The 20,368-nt window shown below is 49.1% G+C and overlaps 8 protein-coding genes across 8 annotated transcripts; 1 reads left to right on the top strand and 7 right to left on the bottom strand.

The window, feature by feature from the left end:
- Positions 1–307: 307 nt before the first annotated feature.
- Positions 308–1,276, bottom strand: OTU1 (ubiquitin-specific protease OTU1; the record flags this gene model as incomplete). The annotated part of the gene is made up of 1 exon (XM_076685273.1): positions 308–1,276. The coding sequence occupies one exon, from the start codon at positions 1,274–1,276 to the stop codon at positions 308–310; it is 969 nt and encodes a 322-aa protein (XP_076540473.1).
- Positions 1,277–2,964: 1,688 nt separating this feature from the next.
- Positions 2,965–4,475, top strand: RFU1 (Rfu1p; the record flags this gene model as incomplete). The annotated part of the gene is made up of 3 exons (XM_076685272.1): positions 2,965–3,143; positions 3,206–3,287; positions 3,342–4,475. The coding sequence occupies 3 exons, from the start codon at positions 2,965–2,967 to the stop codon at positions 4,473–4,475; spliced, it is 1,395 nt and encodes a 464-aa protein (XP_076540472.1).
- Positions 4,476–5,037: 562 nt separating this feature from the next.
- Positions 5,038–6,932, bottom strand: TRVA0_023S00914 (translation initiation factor 2A; the record flags this gene model as incomplete). The annotated part of the gene is made up of 3 exons (XM_076685271.1): positions 5,038–6,727; positions 6,783–6,849; positions 6,902–6,932. The coding sequence occupies 3 exons, from the start codon at positions 6,930–6,932 to the stop codon at positions 5,038–5,040; spliced, it is 1,788 nt and encodes a 595-aa protein (XP_076540471.1).
- Positions 6,933–7,630: 698 nt separating this feature from the next.
- Positions 7,631–8,554, bottom strand: TRVA0_023S00892 (alpha/beta hydrolase family protein; the record flags this gene model as incomplete). The annotated part of the gene is made up of 1 exon (XM_076685270.1): positions 7,631–8,554. The coding sequence occupies one exon, from the start codon at positions 8,552–8,554 to the stop codon at positions 7,631–7,633; it is 924 nt and encodes a 307-aa protein (XP_076540470.1).
- A 1,574-nt stretch (positions 8,555–10,128) lies between these two features.
- On the bottom strand, positions 10,129–10,785 carry TRVA0_023S00870 (uncharacterized protein; the record flags this gene model as incomplete). Its single annotated transcript, XM_076685269.1, has 1 exon — positions 10,129–10,785. One exon carries the CDS (start codon positions 10,783–10,785, stop codon positions 10,129–10,131), a length of 657 nt encoding a protein of 218 aa, XP_076540469.1.
- Positions 10,786–11,991: 1,206 nt separating this feature from the next.
- Positions 11,992–12,678, bottom strand: TRVA0_023S00848 (uncharacterized protein; the record flags this gene model as incomplete). The annotated part of the gene is made up of 1 exon (XM_076685268.1): positions 11,992–12,678. One exon carries the CDS (start codon positions 12,676–12,678, stop codon positions 11,992–11,994), a length of 687 nt encoding a protein of 228 aa, XP_076540468.1.
- Positions 12,679–14,278: 1,600 nt separating this feature from the next.
- On the bottom strand, positions 14,279–15,628 carry UBP8 (ubiquitin-specific protease UBP8; the record flags this gene model as incomplete). Its single annotated transcript, XM_076685267.1, has 1 exon — positions 14,279–15,628. The coding sequence occupies one exon, from the start codon at positions 15,626–15,628 to the stop codon at positions 14,279–14,281; it is 1,350 nt and encodes a 449-aa protein (XP_076540467.1).
- Positions 15,629–16,565: 937 nt separating this feature from the next.
- Positions 16,566–19,910, bottom strand: TRVA0_023S00804 (Sec7 domain-containing protein; the record flags this gene model as incomplete). The annotated part of the gene is made up of 2 exons (XM_076685266.1): positions 16,566–19,445; positions 19,506–19,910. The coding sequence occupies 2 exons, from the start codon at positions 19,908–19,910 to the stop codon at positions 16,566–16,568; spliced, it is 3,285 nt and encodes a 1,094-aa protein (XP_076540466.1).
- Positions 19,911–20,368: the final 458 nt, after the last annotated feature.

Genomic DNA, 20,368 nt, shown 5'->3' with positions numbered 1-20,368 from the left:
TCTATGGCCCAGTTAGAATTCGTTTTCTATTTGCAACAACTGGGGCCAGCCCCGGGAACTAGGGGGTGTTCGACGGTTACCTATTCGGTGAGACTTCGCAAGACTACCTAAATCTATTTGATTGTCCTGGATGGATGATCAATCCTGATCCAAAGTGGGAAATCTATTTAATCGTCCTGGATGAATGGCCAATCCTCATCAAGAGTGGCGGACTACCTAAATCTATTTGATTGTCCTGGATGAATGGCCAATCCTCATCAAGAGTGGTGGGGGGATATTTGGTCGTTCTGGATGGAAGGATCGGGGATTAGAATTCGCCAAAATCGACGTGGCCAGTGGTCTGGGCGTGCTTGGCCGTTTCCTTTTCACCAGTGAGGCGCGCTCCGCAGGTCTTGCACTTGATCTGGAAAGTCGCAGTGTCTGTATAGTAATGACGGTCTTTGAGCAGTTTGCCGAGCTTCTTGAGGCCATTGAGCACGTTTTCGCCAGTCTCGTCAGCATTGAAGACCGTCTGGTCAAACTCGGCGGTCTCGGGCGCCTCTTCTTTCACTGGAGAGAGTGCTACGGCATCGTAATGAATACCCGAGTATACGACTGCAATAAATGTCGCCTGACCAGGGTTGAAGTGGTGGACTTGGAGCGTTGACACGTCCAGACAGGCTATTGTCACACCGAAATGCTTGGACAGGATACTAAGCTCAATGGCTCCACCCCAGGATGATTCTTTCAGGATCCATTTCACGTATTCCTCTGCCGGCTTTCCCAGAATTGCGTCGTTGTACTCTACTGGGTCTGCCTGGATTGCACTGGCTATGATATTCCGCAGCTCGAACATGTTATTAACAGTCCTTAGGATGTCATATCCAACTGCATTGAACATGCACGAGTTGTCATCTTCCATGACGCGCAATTTTAGGAACCCGTTTCCACATTCAACAATGGGTGGTGCGTTGGGGTCTTCCTGATAAATTGGTTTTGGCTTGGGCTTTGGCTTAGTCTCATGGAATTGTACTGAGTTTCCACCAGAGCTGGTCGTTTGAGTGGTCTTACCCGATGAGGAAGCCTGTGATTCTACTACCAGCTGGTCTCCATTTCGAATCCCTAGAGAGGCCAATTGCATAGACGGATCGCTTAGATCGATAGATTTAGGCGGGAATCCAGCCTTGATGGAAGTTACCGTTGCTTTAATAGCCGAAAGCAGGTCGTTTAGCGTTGGTTCTTCCTTGTCAAGCTTCACAACTTGGGCTCCTTCTCGCGTTCTAATCTTCAGCAGCATATCGGAATATGAATATATAACAGCAAAAATGAGTATAATATAGTAGAAAGTGGCCAAATATTGTCCTATTGTACAAGCCGATTTATAATGTTCGTTAAGCGTTCCTAAGTGTTCTAAACGCCCCCAAACTTAAAAGTACTGCATGTCTTATAGATCCGGGCCGCGCGATCATTAGTGAGCCGGTAATACGGCGAAGTTGATCTCCTCTAATTTCAACCCATTCTAACGTTTCCATCTGACAATGTGATAATTTTTGTTCAATTGGAGTATTGGTGTTCCGATGGATGAAGAAATGGATTTTTTTCAACTGATTTTGCCGTATTATTGGACAGTTTCTGCCAGGGGAAATGGCTAGCGTACCAGTGGTTTAAAATACCACTCGCTCAAATCTCTGCCAGAGCTGATTGAAAAGAAAAGTTGGAATTTTGGAATTTCCATATCCCTATACATGGAAACGTTAGAAATCTTTAGGACTCCATAGGTGGCATTATCGGAACCTCTGGAAAAACGTGCGGTTTTATTAATGATGAGGTTACTGGGTAAAGACATTTAGAATTGCCTTCTGAGTTGGCCCAAAGTAATCTTTGAGCAAAATTTTTAGATCCATTGGACATAGACCAGCATTAGTTATCAATCCAACAGGAATTGCACCTCAAGGATATGAATATTCTAGAGGCGATCACTTCCAGTATGATCACACTAAATAAAAAGTCAGTAGTAGGAGTAGGGAGCTGGTTTTTGCTAATCAAGCCATGCTTATAACCATTCGCAGAGCCCTGTATCTTAATGCTGAAAAAGTTACTCAGTGAAGAATGCTACCGAAAGTATCGTCCAGCATTGGCAAAATAATGCTGGTCAACTTCGCTTAGAGCCTATAAGAAATGACTATATCTCATCCTTGATTGCTATATCTTAAGCCAGCATTCGTGAAGTCTTCCGAGACCAAAGATTGGTTCGAATGCCGTTACTGCCTCCAACAGAGTCATAACATATCAGAGGTACCAATTAGTCAAGGACTTATTCGGCTGCAAGTGAAGCCAGCCTCAGAGTACTGATAGGATTCTATGGGCTCGGAACCTATGTCTCATTTATATATATTTACTACTTCTGCTAGGTTAAAGCGCTTTAGAGAGAAATCATATGGCGTGAGGTGAAAATGGGGAAGATCAAAGTGCTCCTGATACAGCGCAAACTACACTGGTCAAACAAACCATATGACAAAAATACATCGTCTAAAATTGTTAATTTTAAATAGAGACGTGGCTAACTAGACACTACTGTATAAGTCATAATAAATGGTACGACGGTAGATAGCTGAAATGTGCTCTACTGGATCACTTCCGGACATATTACGTAGTAAACCCGATCATCCATTCCACAATATTCCAGAATCCCAACGCGCTTCTTCTCTTCGACCAACGCCTCCACATGCTTCAAGGTTAGACGGTGATTGCTTGGTTCAAACGCGTACCCATACTATAGAAATCTCGATCGACCATTTTAAACCATTAAAGTTTACCAAATTAACCCACACAGCCGTGCGTCGTAATTTAATCGATCGCCCTAAACCACCACCTACAGCTGATTGCTAACCTTCGTGGTCGTTTTGAATATCGCGGGGTTGCTGATATATAAGTTCGAAAATAAGCAAAAGCGAACCAGAGAACCACGGGGAGCGGTGAAAGGAGATGATACGTCCGCGGAGCTCCCAGGAGCTGGTCGAAGAGGCCAACTCATATGAGTTTTCGCATCATGTGTCGTTCCGGTCATGGTTGCATGTGGCGAAGACGGTGCTAAACGAGGCAGTGATATATCAGCAGGAGAACGCCCACTCGGAGGCGTTCTTGCTGTATAACCGGTTTGCTAAGTAAGTGTGACAACCCCTTTAGCTCTTGCGCTTTTGAACGGATAGATTGCTAACTTTGAAAGCTTACTGCTGAACTCGCTACCGAAGCATCCTGATTTCAAGGGCTCGAACGCCAAAAATGTGCGCAAACTACTGGAGGATAATGTAAGTACAATCTGGCTTAACGTTGTTGGGTTATAGAGAGGCTAATCGGGATAGATTGAATTCGTATTTAAGCAGCTGGAACGGCTCAAGAGCATTATCGACCAGGAAGTAGAGTCTTATAAGCTTCTGCAAGAGCAGAATCGACGAAAAAGAGAGCAGAGTGAACTCCGCGAGAGGCAGATTCAAGAGACTGTACAGAATCAAGCAGTTGATAAAGACTACGGAGACCAAGACCTAGAAGACGAGATAGACATGTCGTTTATGGAGACATTGAGCAGTCTGAAACGGCTTAAAGCTCCAATCAAAGAAGGCATTTACAAGACGGGCAAAGTGGACAAGAATAATGTCAGCAAGATTCAATACCCATCGGCAGAGTTTTCGACCTCTGTGGCTCCGCCACAGCTAAATAACGTGCCGAAGCCTCCTATCCCTCCCAGAATGCCGTATAACCAGCCGATGTACCAATCTGCTGGGGAATTGGGCATTGTGGCTGCTCCTAAGTCTGCATCTGCGGTTTCCGTGCCAATCCCTCCGCCTAAGACTCTGGCTAGAGAAGCAATTGCGGTGGAGCACAAGTCGAGAAACTTCACTGAAGGCAATGCCCCTCTGAGGACTATTTTCCTGCCCACGTCTCTGCGGGAGTCGTTTATGGAGCTTGCCAGTCCAAATACCAACCGGAACCTCGAGACATGTGGCATTCTCTGCGGTTCGCTGAACCGCAATGCATTCTTTGTCACTCACCTCGTGATTCCTCACCAGGAGTCGACGTCGGATACCTGCACGACAACAAACGAAGAGCTGTTGTTTGAATTTGTTGACGAGAAGAAGCTGTTTATTCTGGGGTGGATCCACACCCACCCGTCGCAAACGTGTTTCCTATCGTCGATTGATTTGCACACGCAGTCGTCGTACCAGATTATGCTCCCCGAGGCGGTGGCCATTGTATGTGCACCGAAGCACAATCCCTCGTGGGGCATTTTCCGGCTGACTGACCCTCCGGGCATTGATGTGCTTAAGGAGTGTCGTCAGCCCCAGGGGTTCCACCCCCATCCGGAACCTAATCTTTATACAGGCGCATACAAGCCGGGGCATGTCAAAATCAACTCTGAGATTCCATTCCGGGTGGAGGACTTGCGGATGATCAAGCCCAAGGTGGAGGAGGAAAAGAAGGAGGATGAAAAAAACTAATACCAACTGCATATGAATTGATGAATGGGTAGAATTGTAGAAATATATCTGTGCTAATATACTAATTTCTTACCCTACCCCACTGTTTCTCCAGTGTGCTTTCTTTAATTACTACTTGGTAGAATGTGTTCGAGGGCCAGCCCTCGAGCTCCCGTAGTTGGGGGCTCTGCCCCCAAACCCCCGTTCACTCCCATCGAAACTTCGACCAGATCTCCGCGAAGCGGAGCCCCAGGGGGGGTTTGGGGGGACTGGTCCCCCCATTGCTACAACAGAGGTGTGTATTCGAGGGCCAGCCCTCGTCTCCCCTGGAACGGAGGGGATTGTTTGGAGGTTTGTTACAGGTTGTAACAGAAGTTTAACAAGCTGGGAGTTTGTTACGAGCTGTAACAAAACATTCATTTATCACTCTCGATGGACAACCTTATCTCCGCGAAGCGGAGCCACAGGGGGGTTTGGGGGGACCAGTCCCCCCAAGTACAGTTACTTGGAGGCTAGGACCTACGATTGAGAGATAGAGAATGATGGCGGATATGCAAAAATGTAATATATATATCGTACAATTTTAGTTCTTCCAGCCGAGACTGGCGAGCTCCTTCTTGACGGCCGGTTCAGTGGCAATCTTCTGCAGCTGAGTGTCCTCGAGCTTGTCGCCACTGTCCTGCCGCTGTCGAAGCTGCTCAATGGCTCGGAGTTTCTTCAAAAGAGACCGGATCTTCTTGTCCTCTGGAGAAGACCCAGTCGGGGCATTATCGTTCGTACCGTTCGTAGTAGCAGCCGGCTCCGCAGGGGCTGGGGAAGCCGGCTCAGTGTTCTTCTTATTCTCACGCTTCTTCTTGTTCTTCTGGGCCGACTTGGACAGAGGCTGGCTTCCTGGAACCACCCGAGTCGCGCCACCAGCACCCGGAACCTTGTAAGCTGCCTGCTGACGAGCCTGCTGCTGAAGCTCCCGCTCATGGAGAGACGTCTGAGCCACAGAAACGCCCGGAATTCGCGCATGTGGAGGACGGTAAGCCCCGCCAGACGGAACAACCGGCTTGATCGACTTGACGGTCTGGGTTGATCGGTGCGGAGATGGGGCTGGCGAAGGGTTGTTTCGCAGCGGGTGGAGGGCTACGTCCTGCGGCCTCCAGCCAACGCCAAACAGCTCTTCGTGGTCAATTGCATAAATCAGCTTACCAGTATAGTGCCATATTCGCACACCATTGTCTACTCGCAGCCGTGGAGAGGTCGTAGCAGTGAGAATGAACTTGCCGTCCGGAGACCACTCGCACACACTCGTGTTGGCGGCCTCAATAGTTGAAACCTTCTGGAACTGCTTCTGGCGGTCGTAAACGTCCATTGTCCCCTGGAGGTTACCAAAACCGGCCAGAATAATGAACCGTCCATGTGGTGAGAACTCCAGCGTGTTCCGCGAAGCTACGGGGAACGAGTGAATCTCGTTGCCCCGAGCATCGAAAATAGTCGTCTTAGCAGGCATATACCCGTAAACGACACCAAACTCCCGCGAATTAGGGGACCAGTCGAAACTATGAATCGTACCCTCCTTGTCGAGGTGGATTCGAGAATCGTAGGAGCCCGCAATGCCCAATAAATAGAGGTTCGTCTCACCGTAGTAACTCTTTCCTGATGTGTCTACGTCCGTCGAAGCAAGCACCAGAAGCGCAGTACCCAGCTTGTTCCACTTCATCTGGATCTTATCCGCCTTGAAGAAGGTCTTTTGGGAAACGGGGTTCTGGAAGGATGGAATCTGGTAAACCCTTACGGCAGCAGGCCTGCCCTTGGACTCGGGGACGAAAACGGCAATTGAGTAGTTCTGGCCTGGCGACAGAGAGAACTGTGTAGCCCCCTCAACATTGAGCTTGGCCGACGGGTTCCGGAAGTTGTTCGCCTCATACACCTGGATGAGCCCGCTCGTCACCAGCCGCGCGCTGTACCGCTCGTCCTTAGTGTACTGAACAGACCATGGCGTCTGCTGCTTCTGCAATACCGACTCAATTAAAGATCCATCACTGACGTTCCAGATCTTGAGGTTCGGAGCAAAGTTACCCGCTTCGTCCCGCTTTGGTCTCTGCCACGTGAGCAGATAGCTCGCTCGCGGCGAAAACCCAAGCTCGATCACGTCTACAAGATCAAGCTGGGTCGCTACGGCCCCGGTATCGGGGTTCACGATCACCACCGCGGAAGGCGTAGCGTACGCAAAGTACTGCCCGTCCTCGGAGTATTTCGTCGCCCGGATCTGCACGCCATTGGGCCTATTTCATTCCTGTTAGCATCAACCTTAATTGGGCTTTTATTAGGGGTACTTACGCTTCAAACCCCTTCAGAGGCTCGTAGTCGCTGCAATTCGTCAGCGTAGCAGACTTTGGTAAACGCGCTACACACCCACAGTTAGTCTCCCATTCCCTTTACCAATTCCCGTCACTTACAATAAAACTGCGTCACTGATGGAGTCGTCATTCCCGTCTCTTTCTATGCCCAAAAAAACTTCACTGCGTGTCGTTGTATCGCCAAAACGCAAACGGAGAAAATTTCCACCTCCCACTCCAGCCGTGCGGTCACCTGACGAGCCCCACACCATGCGGCGCCCCTCCGAAGCGTCCAGTTGCTCGCCCTCGAGCGCCCGTAGCTCCGCTCCGCGGAGGATGTTCATGAAGTGGACTATTAGGCGGTAGAGTGTATTCGAGGGCCAGCCCTCGAGCTCCCGTGGCTCCGCTTCGCGGGGGGATTGTTGCACAAAAGTTACTCGTTGGGAGTTTGTTACACTTTACGAAAAAGGTTTGTAAGAACATGCCAGTATGTAACAAGCTGTAACAAAAAGTCCCAGGGGGCACTTAGTAATCATATACTCGAAGGAAAGCCATATCTCCACGTAACGGAGCCCGCTTGGAGGGACCGGTTCCCCCATTTTTACCATAGTGGAGCGTACTTTGAGCTCCTTTAGGGATTATAGACTCAATTGGCTTCGTGAGAGGTACTCCTTAAACTACCTAAACATAAACTGCAGCGAGCCCTCCGCGAAGCGGAGCCTCAGGGGGGTTTGGGGGGACTGGTCCCCCCATTGCTATCAATAGCGAATGCCAATGTTATAACTGAATATTTGTTACTAACGAGCGAAATGTTAAATAGAGAATGTATCTCCCGTAGCTTTGCGGAGATTACAAGTACTTCTTGTACCAGTTGAGCATGAGGTCTGGGTTCTTCTCGCCAAGATAGTTGTAGCCGTCGAATCGACGTTCGGTGCCCTCAATCCAGAAGAGCTCCTTCTCCTTGGATCCCAGCTGATCATAGATGGTCTGGACGTCCTCTGGAACAGTCATGGTATCGTGGTGAACCTGGACGACCAAAGTAGGCACAGTAACGTCCTTGCAGTATGGAATTGGTCCCAACTCATCCAGCCGGAAGCCGGTTTTGTTGAAAATAGATCGGTCAAAGGCATCGGCGGCCTCCTTGGGGTCGTGGCCAGTCTGCCTGCCCAGAGTCTCGACAAGCGGTCGGCTCGACACAGGCTGGACAGCAACCATTGCCTTGATGTCCTTGAACTCGTCTGGGTGACGAGACATTGCAATGATCGTAGAGTTGGCGCCCAGGCATCGGCTCAGCAGGGCAGTAGTCATTTTCGCCGTGTCTGGTCGGGATCGAGCATATCGCAGAGACCCGATAACGTCTCGGTACTCGAGCTGGCCAATGCCCACGGTGCCACCAGAACCGACGCCGCTTCGGCCGTGGTTACGCATGTCGTAGCACAGGACATTGTATCCGGCGTCGTGGAGGTGCTTATAGTCCCGGATGAAGTTGACCTCAAAGCCGCCAAACTGTCCGTAGCCTGGAATGTGGCCCGGGTAGCCATACCGGTTGCATGGAAGCGGATGGTTGGCAATGATGAGCTTGTTGGAGCCCTTGGCGGGGATGAACCAGCCTTCGAGGATGACGCCATCCTGGGACGGGAACCATACATCCTCGTACTCCATGCCCATATCGCTGGGCTTTTTGAGAATTGGAGATCGTAAGCTGCTGGCGAAGAGCTTGGCAAAGTCCTCAACGGCGGCCTCAACTTCGGTGAGCTTGACTTCAGTAGACATGATTATTTGTTGGTGATTACTATTCGCTGATGTGAATTGATAAGAATGGAATGATTTATTTGAACAAGCTAATCTGGAGGCTTTATATATACCCTTTCCGATGAATCAATGTTTCAAGCAAAAAGAGGCCATTTTGGATGGTTTGATCGATGCCCTGCGGCTTGTGTGGGTCCTTCTCCGGCGACTATTGTCCTTCTCCGGGGATGGCGGGGAGACGGAGACGGAGTTGATAAAGCCGCGCGGAGAACAAAAAATCGAGCCGCACAGGCGGCCACTTTGACCCCAGTGTGAGGCTGCGCGTTTTCGGGTGGCAGCCTTCACTTGTCGAGAGATCCGAGAGGGGCTCGTAGAACGATAGTCCGTATGCGGAGTGCCGTAATATAACAACGTTTTAGCTTTCGCTTGAAGGGATGCGAGAAGATCTGACCGAGGTGGTGGCAATCTTCTGTAGCTCTCCTTACTAGTGGGCAAGATAGTGATGAAGTCCAATTGGACTGAATGCTTATGAAAATCAGAGAAAAGTGAGTGTGATCAATTAAGTGTATGTACCTTTAAATGTACCTAAGCGTTGATGAGGATTGTCGATCTGTATTCGTTCTCTTTTTATAGTCGGGTTGAAGGAATTCATCGTCGGTGGATCCGGCTCGTTCGTGGTCTGATGATCCAGAAGGTGCTTGCTGTTTGTACGATAAGTCGGAGAGAGAGATGTTCATGGGTCCAGTTTGTAATAATCCTCGTTGATATGAGCGGTTGAGGCGTCATGCTCCCTGCCACTCCAGACACACTACACCAAGGGCTCCGCTGCGCGGAGAAATGACTGACTCTACACGAACCGGGAACTACGGGAGCTCTAGACTGGCCCTCAAATACATTCCATTACTAGTACTAATGGTCCCTCCCCCCAACCTCCCCTGGGGCTCCACTTCGTGGAGAACTGGTTGATATGATAAAGGCTCAGGGGGTTGGGGGCAGAGCTCGAGGGCTGGCCCTCGAATATACTCCATTACTGGTACTAATGGGGTTTTTGTACTTTGCGGAGGGTATGGATGGTATTCAGCTAAAATAGCATTCGGCCACATGGGCTTTGGAAAGGGTCGGATCACCCTGTTGTCAATCACGGTTTACCAAACAGTTTGAATTGTAAATGGGGTCACAAGTCGTAGACACTAGAAGTGACATTGTGTATGACATAATAGCTAGCAATTGAGTTTTATTAATAATAGCTGTTTAAAACTAATTCAAGTAGTATCAGAAGCAAAGTAGACCTCTCGGTATCGTTTTTCAGTGCATTAGGACGTCTTCTGTGTCGTCGACGGCATTGTATGGGCATATTCTGATTCAAGCCATTGCTGCCACTTCCAATCGATCCAATCATCGAACGGCCCTTTCGTATAATACGCATTCTCATGCCACCGCAAAATTGGTGTGATATATTGCCCGAGATTTTTGCGCGGTCCGAACTTAGCTTTTTCATCATCTTTCATGCGACCGAAAAGAGCGCCTAGGAAATCAACAAAAACAAACGGCCTATTTTTCGAAATGCTCTGATCAGTAACAATTACGTTTTCAGGGCTCTAAGTTCTGAGCAATATATTCCGTTCGTATACCCAACTTTCAAAATCCACCACCGCCTTCATCATCCGCTGGCGCTCCTTTTGTGAAAAGCTTTGTACACCCAGTTCTTCCATTGTATTTCCCTCAATGTGCTCAAGGAGGATAAGCCGAACTGCTCTTGTTTGTTCATCCGTCACAGGGATGTCCAATGAAAATGAGCCATAAAACTTGGGGATCAATCCTCCCTGGAACTCGGATAGCTCTTCATACGCACGTACCTCGTGCGTATAATGCTCATCTGCCACATGAAAAGAATCGAATAATCCCCCCTCATCGTCCATGAAGACCGGGTCATACACTTTTGCCACCATCATCTGTCCTCGTTTAACACGCTCTAAGTCGGACTGGGCCTCAACCGTAAAGACTTGTGTGTGACCATTAGGTCCCCCTGCCAGCGGAGCGAGTAGCTTCAAATCCAGAATTCCAGAGCCAAACTGCCCTGTCAGAGGAGGATAGCGTAAGGATCTTTCGATTCTCGAGACGTTCATGAAATCTTCTAACTTTGGCTTATCGGTAAGACAGCAACTCCAAAGCACCGGCGTTGGCGGAGGAGCTATGTGCTGACGTACTGTGAACCTAAAGTTTCTAATATAGGGGAATCGCGAGTTGAATTTCATCACTCCAACTTCTGTCAATCGTTCAATCACCTTAAAGTGATACCCGATACTAGTTCTAAATTTTCAGGGCACATCGTTACTTATTTATAATTGTTCATTCACTTTTGCCGCGCAGATCAAACTGTGCGAGAGCCCCTATCTTTAACTCATGCTTCCGGTATAAAGTTCAAGTGGGTAATGCAGTTCTACGGGCCAAAAATCTGCTATTACTCAGTAATGTTTGGCGCCAGTGCAGATTGAGCAGCAGTACTACTGCTATGTGCTATTAATGGTAGTACAGTTGTACAGTAGTACCGACAGTACCAAAAAGGATGCTTTAACATTACTCATGACGTTTTCATGAGAGGACGGAGCAAATACAGCACCATATCATACATACGTAGGTAAGGTCATATCAAATAAAAACTCTATCACAACAATGACGTTATCCCCCGAATAGTTGACTTTAAAATCTAACTCGTATGTTTCGGCTTGCACGAACGCATTGCGGTCGTTGGCTATACATGCGCTTCTACTCTTTAGTGATAAACGGTGTCCGTAATTCTTCAATTTTTCGCTTACCACGTTAATATCCTCATGAGAATATCCTTAGGGATATTCAATCCAGGTCACTTCTTCTTTGGCAAACTCTCGTTGGACTCGACGAAAGCTGGTGTAACTTTTGATGGGGTCCGGATGCCCCGAGGCACCTTTTGCTCCACCTCTTAGCAAACTACCGGTACTGTATTGTCGAAGTGAGGAAAGCGTGGCCCTGTGGCCCTACAGACGAAGACAACGTGCGTCTGAGGATTTTGGTGCCGGGAATTTAATTCTTTGAGGAGTCAAAACGAATTCATTGTAACATTCATGTCACTCTGAGAGAGTAGATCCGACACAGAGGTTGCGAGGCTTGACTCTGTAGTACCAGTAATGCCTGTGCTAGATCTTGAATGCGAACTGGAGCAGCGCATCGAGCATATAAAATTCATCTATTCTCTAAGCTAAGGTATAATGAGTACTATTTAATACAGGATAAAATCGTTGATGCAGCTGAGTAAAGCGATAAAACAAGCAAAGGATTCTAAGGACTCACTGAGTTGCGTTGGGGTCCTGTAGCTTGAGCCCATTCTCCTCCGCGTATTTGACTAATGAGCGGACTACAACGGAAAAAAGAAGGCGGCGATAGGTCATATCTTCGGTCGCCTCTGCCTCGTCGAAATAGAACCCTCATGGAATGTCAGAGCTGAAATCAAATACCATCATCCCGCCATAATCAAACACGACCAGACCATAACAATGCGCAGCATACTTAGCAACTTGCTGTGTTATAGTAATGGCGTTTCTCTGAAAGAGCGTCTTGCGGTGAGGCATTATGGCCTTCCTGTCGATGAATTCCTTATAAGCTGTCTCTGTAAGACATGCAGGCTCAAAGTCGGCCTTGCTGAGAACATTCGTGTTTGTGAACTTAACCGTTGTCAATCTCTTGACTGCTTGCTGAGTGTCTAAAGAGAAGAGTTCAAAATGCATGTAGGTGCGAACTTCGTCGCCGCTGATGGTAATTGCATGTCTTTCAGGACAGACTTCGTTTAGCGCCAACTGTACGGGTAACAAGAGCTGCATGGAGGAGAGGGCTCTGACATCGCCTACGGTACGCAACGGCTGGATGCCCCAATTACGAATTTGATAATTGGCTAGGGCGGAATTCGGCGATTTTGCTAAGTATTTGTTCTCAAATGGCTTAAAGACTGACATGTTCTCCTTTATGCAGGCGCCCATGATTGGTGTCCTCGGAGTGCTCACCACGCTGGTTTGGAGAGGCCGGTAAGTTGTTGGACACGAATTGATGATTTCAGGTGATGTGTTCAGCAATTTCTTGCCGAAAGACTGGAGGAAAGTACAGTTTATTCTCTTCATGCTGTAAAAACAAGTCACTCTGTTGGAAATTGTGCGTGGTAGAATAAACAAATATAAACAGGCACTTTATTCTAATTTATACTGTGCTACAAAACCTAAATCAGGGGCAAAAGCCGCATGCACCTGCACGTGCATGTTTGCACGGATCACCGTAAACTCGCATGGCAATACACCTACTGTAGTGGCTTGTGAAGCCATGGAAGGAAAGCTTACGGACGTAATGACACAATGCTTATTTTGATCGACTCTATCGAGAGCAGCATGGCCGAGCTCCATAGTCGTAAAAGTAACGCACAGTACTGCGTACTTATGAGATCCGCCCAAACTACCCTGTTGGATCGGCTTTTGTGGTTCTTATTTGTAATTCTGGGGATAAATAATCTTCGGGAAGAGTTGAGGGGCACAATAACGGCGTATCAACGGCGCGATAGAACGGATATACAGCTCAAATTAGGTTAATGCGTTAGTGTCGGTGCGCTAGTCGTTATATTTGGGCTTCGGAGGTGAGCTAGCAATATAGATCGAACAGAGCCGCAGAGGGTCATTAGCTTAGCAATGCCCATGTGACGAAACAAGCTGTTGGCAATAAAAAATTAAGAGTTTGTATTTTAATGGATTATTGGTTATATTTCTCTAGATATACATCTGGTAATAACCAATGCCAATGATAGTAGCTATAATAACCCTTCAGCCTGAATGACGTTGCCAAGACTATTGATCTAGCATCGGCAAAAATCTGTATTCTAAAATTTCAAAACGAACACACAATCGTCGATGAAATGAATTGCAAAACATGATACACGGTTAGAACAGAGCTCCATAAGATTCTTATCAACGTGAATTAGTAATCATGCAGATTCATTAGCTTGGTAAAGCCTACCTAATGCCGCCTCCCACGAGGGAACTGTTTGTAACGGCGTCACCAAAATGTCCCAACAGGCATTGTAACAGTGTTACCAATACAGTGTAACTCCCAACAGCATTGTTACGGCATTTCCAACCGCGTTGCAACAGCGTTTACACCAGACCGGATAACGACATTCGAGGCGTGACAATCAATCTGCCGATAATAGGTAGTACCAATTGTAGAGTCAGTGTAGAATATCTAGAGTAAATGCAAATTTGTTACCCGTAATGCCAATGTGACAACCTATTGACAACAGTACTAGCCAAACTACTGATAATAGCAGTAGGCAAGAGTACCTACCAACTAAGCTACTGAAAACTACAGTAGTAACCAACAGTACCAACCGAACTACAATGATAATAATACTAACAGCATTAACCAAAACTACTGACGTAGTAGTAGAGCCTTAGAGAGACTTACTCCAGTGAGTGATCTCCGCGAAGCGGAGCCATAGGGGGGTTTGGGGGACTGACTAACACAGGGATTAGGACCTCGCTCAGTCAAAATGCAAATTCATTAATGCCTATGTGACAGTCAAACTATTGACAACAGTACGGGTAGCAGAGCCCTAAATTTTCACGTAGTAATGGTGAGTGACCTCCGCGAAGCAGAGCCACAGGGGGTTTGGGGGGACTAGTCCCCCCAATTACACTAGATAGAGGGGCCCCCAAGGAGGGAGGGGAATGCAGGGAACTAGAGCCTCTCGACGATATAGAAAAGCAAGTAGGCGGTGGACTTGGCGGCGAGGACCTGCCTTGGGGCCACGGCGGTGACCATGGTGTCATCGAAATAGTACCACCTGCTCTGGCGGTCCTTCATGTAGCAGGTATAATGGCCCGTATGCATCGAGCCCTGGTGGCACACCACTCCAAACAGCTCGTAGACCAGCCCGCTTCTGCCGTCTGAGGTGTACTTGCCCATATCAATGTACAATGGGTACTCGACCGAGGACTCAATCTTGGTGCTCGAAGTAGCTGAAGTGTGCTCGAACCGCTTGAGCTGAATCGAGAGGACAATGGGCAGGTGCTTGACCCGCAGCTGCTTGTCAACGGGGCGCCTCGTGTTGCACTTTGAGCAGTAGTACAAGCTGTCTAGCCGCTCTGTAGACGTAAACCGCTCAAGACAGTCTTCCAGCGTAGCCGAACTCCTCTTTTTGATCTCCAGAGACAGATCCATCATCGGATCAACTGTGTTGGTTATGTTGCCGCACTCTTGGCATTGAATCCTCGACTCCAGCTCACCGCAGAAAGTTCTGTGGCTAACGCACCCGCAGCTCAAGTCAGGCGTACTGCCCCTCTTGTCAAGCTTATCTACTTTAGAGAGGATTCCCGAGTTGTAGGCTTTGTGGAACTCGTCCAAAATGAACTGGAAGAACTCGTGGGCGTCCTGCTCCGAAGCGCCCGCCAGCTGACGGTTCGCCTTCCACGAGGCTATAAGCATGTTCGTCGGGCCAAATCCTTGCACCGAACTCGACTTGAAAAACTCTTCAAAGATCTCGTCGACGCAGCACGCTAGACACGAGTCGCCCGCCTTACACTGGTTGCGGTCATGGCCGCCGGCCAGGAAGAAGTTGCGTACGATGGGGTTGTGGACAAACGACTGCAGAATGACGGAGATGAAGCAGGTGGCTCCCATGTTGCAGAACCCTCGGAGGCCGGTGGTCGCCTGGTAGGGCGGCACGACCCCGATGTTCTTGATCTTGGGCGTCGGGTTGTGCGTTTTCGTGGTTGTCATATTGCGGACTGCCTCGAAGGTCTCGTCGAGGACGTAGTCGCCGCACTGGTAGCACCAGACAAGGCCCTCGCCGTTAACGTCTACGCCCAAGTTGTGGCCCGTCTCGTTCTCGTGGGAGTGCTCTGATCCGTGGGCCGTGCACCCTACAAAGGCGCACTCGAGGCACACCCGCACAGGGGAAACCTCGTGGCAGTTGATGCATACAAAAACTTTCGAGTTGATGCTTTGGGCTAGCCGGACGGCCAGCTTATATGCTTGAAGGATCTCCTTCGTCCGAGCCTGTCGCGTATGGATGCACCCGGACGCCATCGTGTGGTGGGGTTTGGGATGTCGTTGAGTTGCATTTAAGTGATCTCACCACTCGAGGTATGGTGGAATATGGTGGAATATTTTGCCAAGGGATTGATTTGTGATAAGCTAGGATGATCTAGAAGATGTAGAAAACTTGTGATTACTATATGTAGTCGGCGACTTAAGTTATTGACGAGCCGCATAAGCCGCACACGAGCCGCACACCTATTTTGGACACGTCGACAATTAGACCGTCTGAAGTTCGCTGAATCCATTAGATTAGAGTCCTAGGGTTGGGAGATAATCCTTGAAGTGCTATTGTACCGCTATGTGAAGCATTGTGAAGCATTGTCATAGAAGCATTTGTGTAGCTGGAAATTTTGACTACTTTATATGGTTATGTTGGGATTACACCGGTATTGTAGAACTTGTGACGGAAACGGGAAGACTTGTTACATCTTGTAACGGGGAGTTTTGGGAGTTGGTAACAGTTTGTAACGAAAGTTTGTCGCCGGTATTGTAAGGAATTCCCAACCAACTCTTCTACCCGAAATACTGTACAATACGAAGCTCGCAGATGAGCAATTCCTCCATCTCCTGTAATGAAAGGGATGTTGCTGAAGATTGAAATATGTACTTGTGTGTGAGACGTAGATGAAGATTGAGATGTACGTAGTAGAAGCACGAGACGCACCGGTAGTTACAGATTTGAAATGTTTTAAAAAACAATATGGAGACGTACTGTACAGTAGTTATAAGATTGCACGAGATATAGTCGAAGAATAGCAATGGATTCTATTACTTGTAATGGCACTGGATGAATGACGAAGGATTATTACTTCTATTGGTGATAGGTGAATAACAGAATATTACTTCTACTAACTTATAACGATAAATGAATAACAGATTATTCTATCAATGGTAGTGTACAGATGAATTCGTTAGTCAGGGAGTTCTACGCCTCGGCTTGGAAGCACCGCGTCTGAGGCACAAATTCAGAGCCCAGTTTCGCCTCATCACCCTGCGGAGCCTGCAGCGTCTGTTCCGAGTCAAATAGCTCCGCAGTAGGAGTGACCATCTCGTCGTTATCGCTATCGTCACTATCAGTATAATGTATGACCTGCTCAGCCACAGCACCACTACCATCCAAGCTGTTGCTGTTCTTGTCGCTATTGGAAGAAGGCGAAGGCCGCTGCTTTTTGGAGGCAATGCCGCATTGCAGGTGCTCTACGTAGACCTTGTATCGCACCACCTGCTGCAGCAGATGCTGGCTCTTGTGCTCCCAGTTGTTATGCGCCTTGTGCCAGTTCGGAGTACCCGGCGTGAAAGCGTATCTTAACTTGGGACGCAGCAAGTTGTGGTCCTCGAGCTTCTCTTCAGCATTGACGACGTAAGACCGCAGGTTTTCCAGCTGCTTCTCTTCGTTAAGGTCCGACACGATCATGGAATGGCCCGTAGGGCGCCATTCTTTGATCACTAACTTGTCTCCAGGACGCTCCAGCTGCTCATATCGCGACTCGTACTTTGAACGGAACGTCAGCGACGGCGACCGACTAAGCTTTGGTGACCGACCTGGGCCACTGACCCCACCAGTGCCACCGGTAATGCTGTGGGTCGCCTGGTGGTGGGCAAACGACTTCTTTTGTCCTAGGTTACGCGAGCTAGAAGACTTGGGGATAGTCCTGATGAGGCTATTGGTAGAGCTCTGGGCGGCAGTGCACGCCACGCCCCAGCCGTACTCAACACTACTCACTGGCTCCTCAAATGGCTCTTTGGAGAGTCGGCCGGCCCAGTAGTTGCAGGTGTAGACAAACTCACGCGCAATTTCGGGAGTGCCAGCCTGGAAGACAAGCAAGCCACGCTGGGGCAGCGTCAGCGACCAGAGGGCATTATAGCCCTTACTCTTCTTAGCTGGCGGGAGCTCCTGAGCCAGCGTATGGCACAGGTGGAACCCGTCTACGAGATTAGCGTTCTCCATCCAGTTGCCTCCGCCTACGACCCCGCCAAGCGGGACATGCGAAGAAGAGGAAGACTTGGTGTCGAACTGAAAGATTTTAATCTGTCCTCGCTGGACAACCGTGAATACCTCCACCCAGTCCTTCTTCTTTGCCTTCTTGCCCGTGTTGGGGTCAATGAAGGCCCGGTATTTGAGTAGGCCTTCCTTGACCCATGGGGCACCATGCAGCTCTAGCTCGACTTCCTTGGCCAGTTCGGCCTCAATTCGCGCGAAATCGGCAAAAGTGTCCTCGTCGAATACGTCATCCTCTCCGTCAGTGATCGAAGAGATGGGTGACTCTTCGCGGATCATGGAGTTCCACAGGATACCGGCGAAACCGACAGCGTGGCGTCCCAGAGACGAGAAGTTGGACTCAAACGAGAAGGTAGAATTCATTGAGTTTCGCCGGAAAGACTCGCTGGAGCGGTCAACGGCAAGCGATGAAATGCGCGATTGGTTCTCGTAGTTATTGTGCTTCTTGAACCGCATGCGGCTGAACAGCGACGAGGATACGGCAGATGAGCGCACTGATGGAGTCTGCGACGCAATTGGGGCCAGGTTCGTCGAGTAAATGTTCGCCGGGATGCTAGAAGGTGGGGTCTCGACCAAATGCAGTTTAAGGGCTTCCTTAGCTACCGACGAGTAGAAAACCTTTAAAACAGACTCAACCTGCATCTCCCACTCCCGCGATAGCACCGGCAGTGGACAGGAGCTGACAAAAGTATTGGTATCCCCGCTAAGGTTGAGCGAGGACCGCTTGTTGGCTGGTGTGGACTCGAACTCGTCTGGGCGGTGGCCAAACGCCGAAGTTGTCCGCGGTGGCTCTGCCACGATCTCCTTGCTTGTGTGATTCCTGATAGTCTCCATTGTGTTCCACACAAATTTGGTCTTGCTCATTTTCTTGGTCACAGAGTGGTCCGCCGCATAAATGTCAGTGTTGAGCAGAATCAGCGCGTAGCTAATAGTGTAGACCACCGTGCTGTCGTAGAACCCATGGTTTGGGTTTTTTTCGGTCCAGGCGTTGGAGAAAGCCTCAATGACGCGGTTAAGCTGCTGGGACTCGCCCTTCATGTACAGTCTATCACAGAGCATTCTCAGCGCAGCCAGAATGCTCTTGCCGTTGAATTCAAACAGGCCCATGTACGCCCTGCGCACATGGCTCTGTTCTTCGCCTTCATCGCCCATCCACGCAGCATACTCGTCCTGGGCGAGTGCCGCTGTGCCTTCATACAGCTTGAGGGCTGTGATTTCAGGCTTTTGCTGGGCCAGGTTTGGCGAAGACGCAGACCAAACATTCTTCCGGGTATTATTAAGGTATGGCGAGTTTTTGGTGGAGCTGGTATTAGTGGTATTAGTAGTAGTGACGGAAATGACCTCAGGGACCGGGGACATGTCAGTATAGGTGGAAACCGGCCTGATTGCATCGGAGCCATTGCCTTCCAGAGTGGACGCATCATCATCACGCTCCTCCTTTATTATGTCGTGAAAAACGTCCTCTTCTTCGTCCTCTTCCTTCGGTGTGTCTACTTCGCTCAATTTCGACAAGGAGGTCTTGATCCCGAGCCCAATTGGTAACCCGCCCTCGATCTTGGGCATCAACGGCGAGGCCGGCTCGAGGTTGAGACGCTGGACGGGCTTCCTTGGCACCGAGACTCGCAGATTAGGGGGAACGTGCTTGACGGTGGTCGTCGTGGTCGCTGTTGTTGTCTTGGTCAGCGGAGTTCCAAACATGAGAGGATTCAATGGGTCCTCCTTTTCGCTTTGAATATCTTCTTCTAAGTCGGTCAGGACAACATCCAGCCGGGGCGCACTGCTGGGAATCTCCTTCTCTTGTGGTTTCTTCAAAAACGTTAGCCATTTACCCCTATTTTTCAGTAAATTTTTTTCAGGTTCACTTACCTCTTTCCCCTGAGACGAGGAGCTTCCTCCGCCAAAAAGCCGCCTAAAGAACCCCTTGCTCATGTCGAGGTCGTAGCTGAGTCGACTGGTGATGCGCTTAGTGTCGTTACCTCGTAGATTTCCAAAGGATTGAGCCACTCTCACGACCTGGGGGCTGCTTGTGCGATCGAACAGAGGGATGGGGAAGGGTTTTTCAGGAGGCGTGGGTAGCACAGCGCCCGCCCGATTATCACCACCGCTGCTCCTGCAGACCTTTTGGTGGTCGTGCAGAGGCTGCTGCACAGGGGCGAACCCTGGCAGTTGTGACGCATCATCGTCATGCTCTTCGTCGTAGTAGGCGTCTATGATGGACAGGAGCGACGAGGAAGACCCATTCCAGTCCTCGTCCTCATCGGAACCCGTCATGCTTTTTACTACTGTCGCCGCTGTCTCCCTGCAGGCATGCGACACTATGTATTATGTATTATTGATTATGTACTGTTAATGTGAGGTATTATGGTGTACTGCTGTACGCTGATACTCTGCACGGCTAGGTATGGGTATCAAAAACTTGGGATAGATGAAGCACACTAGGAATAGCAAAAAGTTGGAATAGCAAAAGCTTGGAATAGATGCAGAGCAGAAACTTGGAGGGAGGAGTTAGCGATTTTATATATATACGCGGGTTCCATTGGAACGCGTCGCCAAAGGGCTAGACTGTTCTACGCATGCTGTACAGCTATCCCGTGGTTAAGGTTCGCTCCTCCTCCTCCCTTGCAACTGAACTTTTCACGTCTGTCTGGGTACCTGTTTCATGCCATTTGCCTTGTACCAACAATGGTGTATTGGTAGCCGTAATACCATTGTCCGTTCGCCTTACTTAA

This window comes from Trichomonascus vanleenenianus, assembly GCF_965637985.1.
Source record: "Trichomonascus vanleenenianus strain CLIB 3782 genome assembly, contig: TRVA0_023S, whole genome shotgun sequence".
Classification (NCBI taxonomy): Eukaryota; Fungi; Ascomycota; class Dipodascomycetes; order Dipodascales; family Trichomonascaceae; genus Blastobotrys; species Blastobotrys vanleenenianus.
Note: the sequence above shows the minus strand (reverse complement) of the source record. Positions and strands in the feature narration are given on the sequence as shown.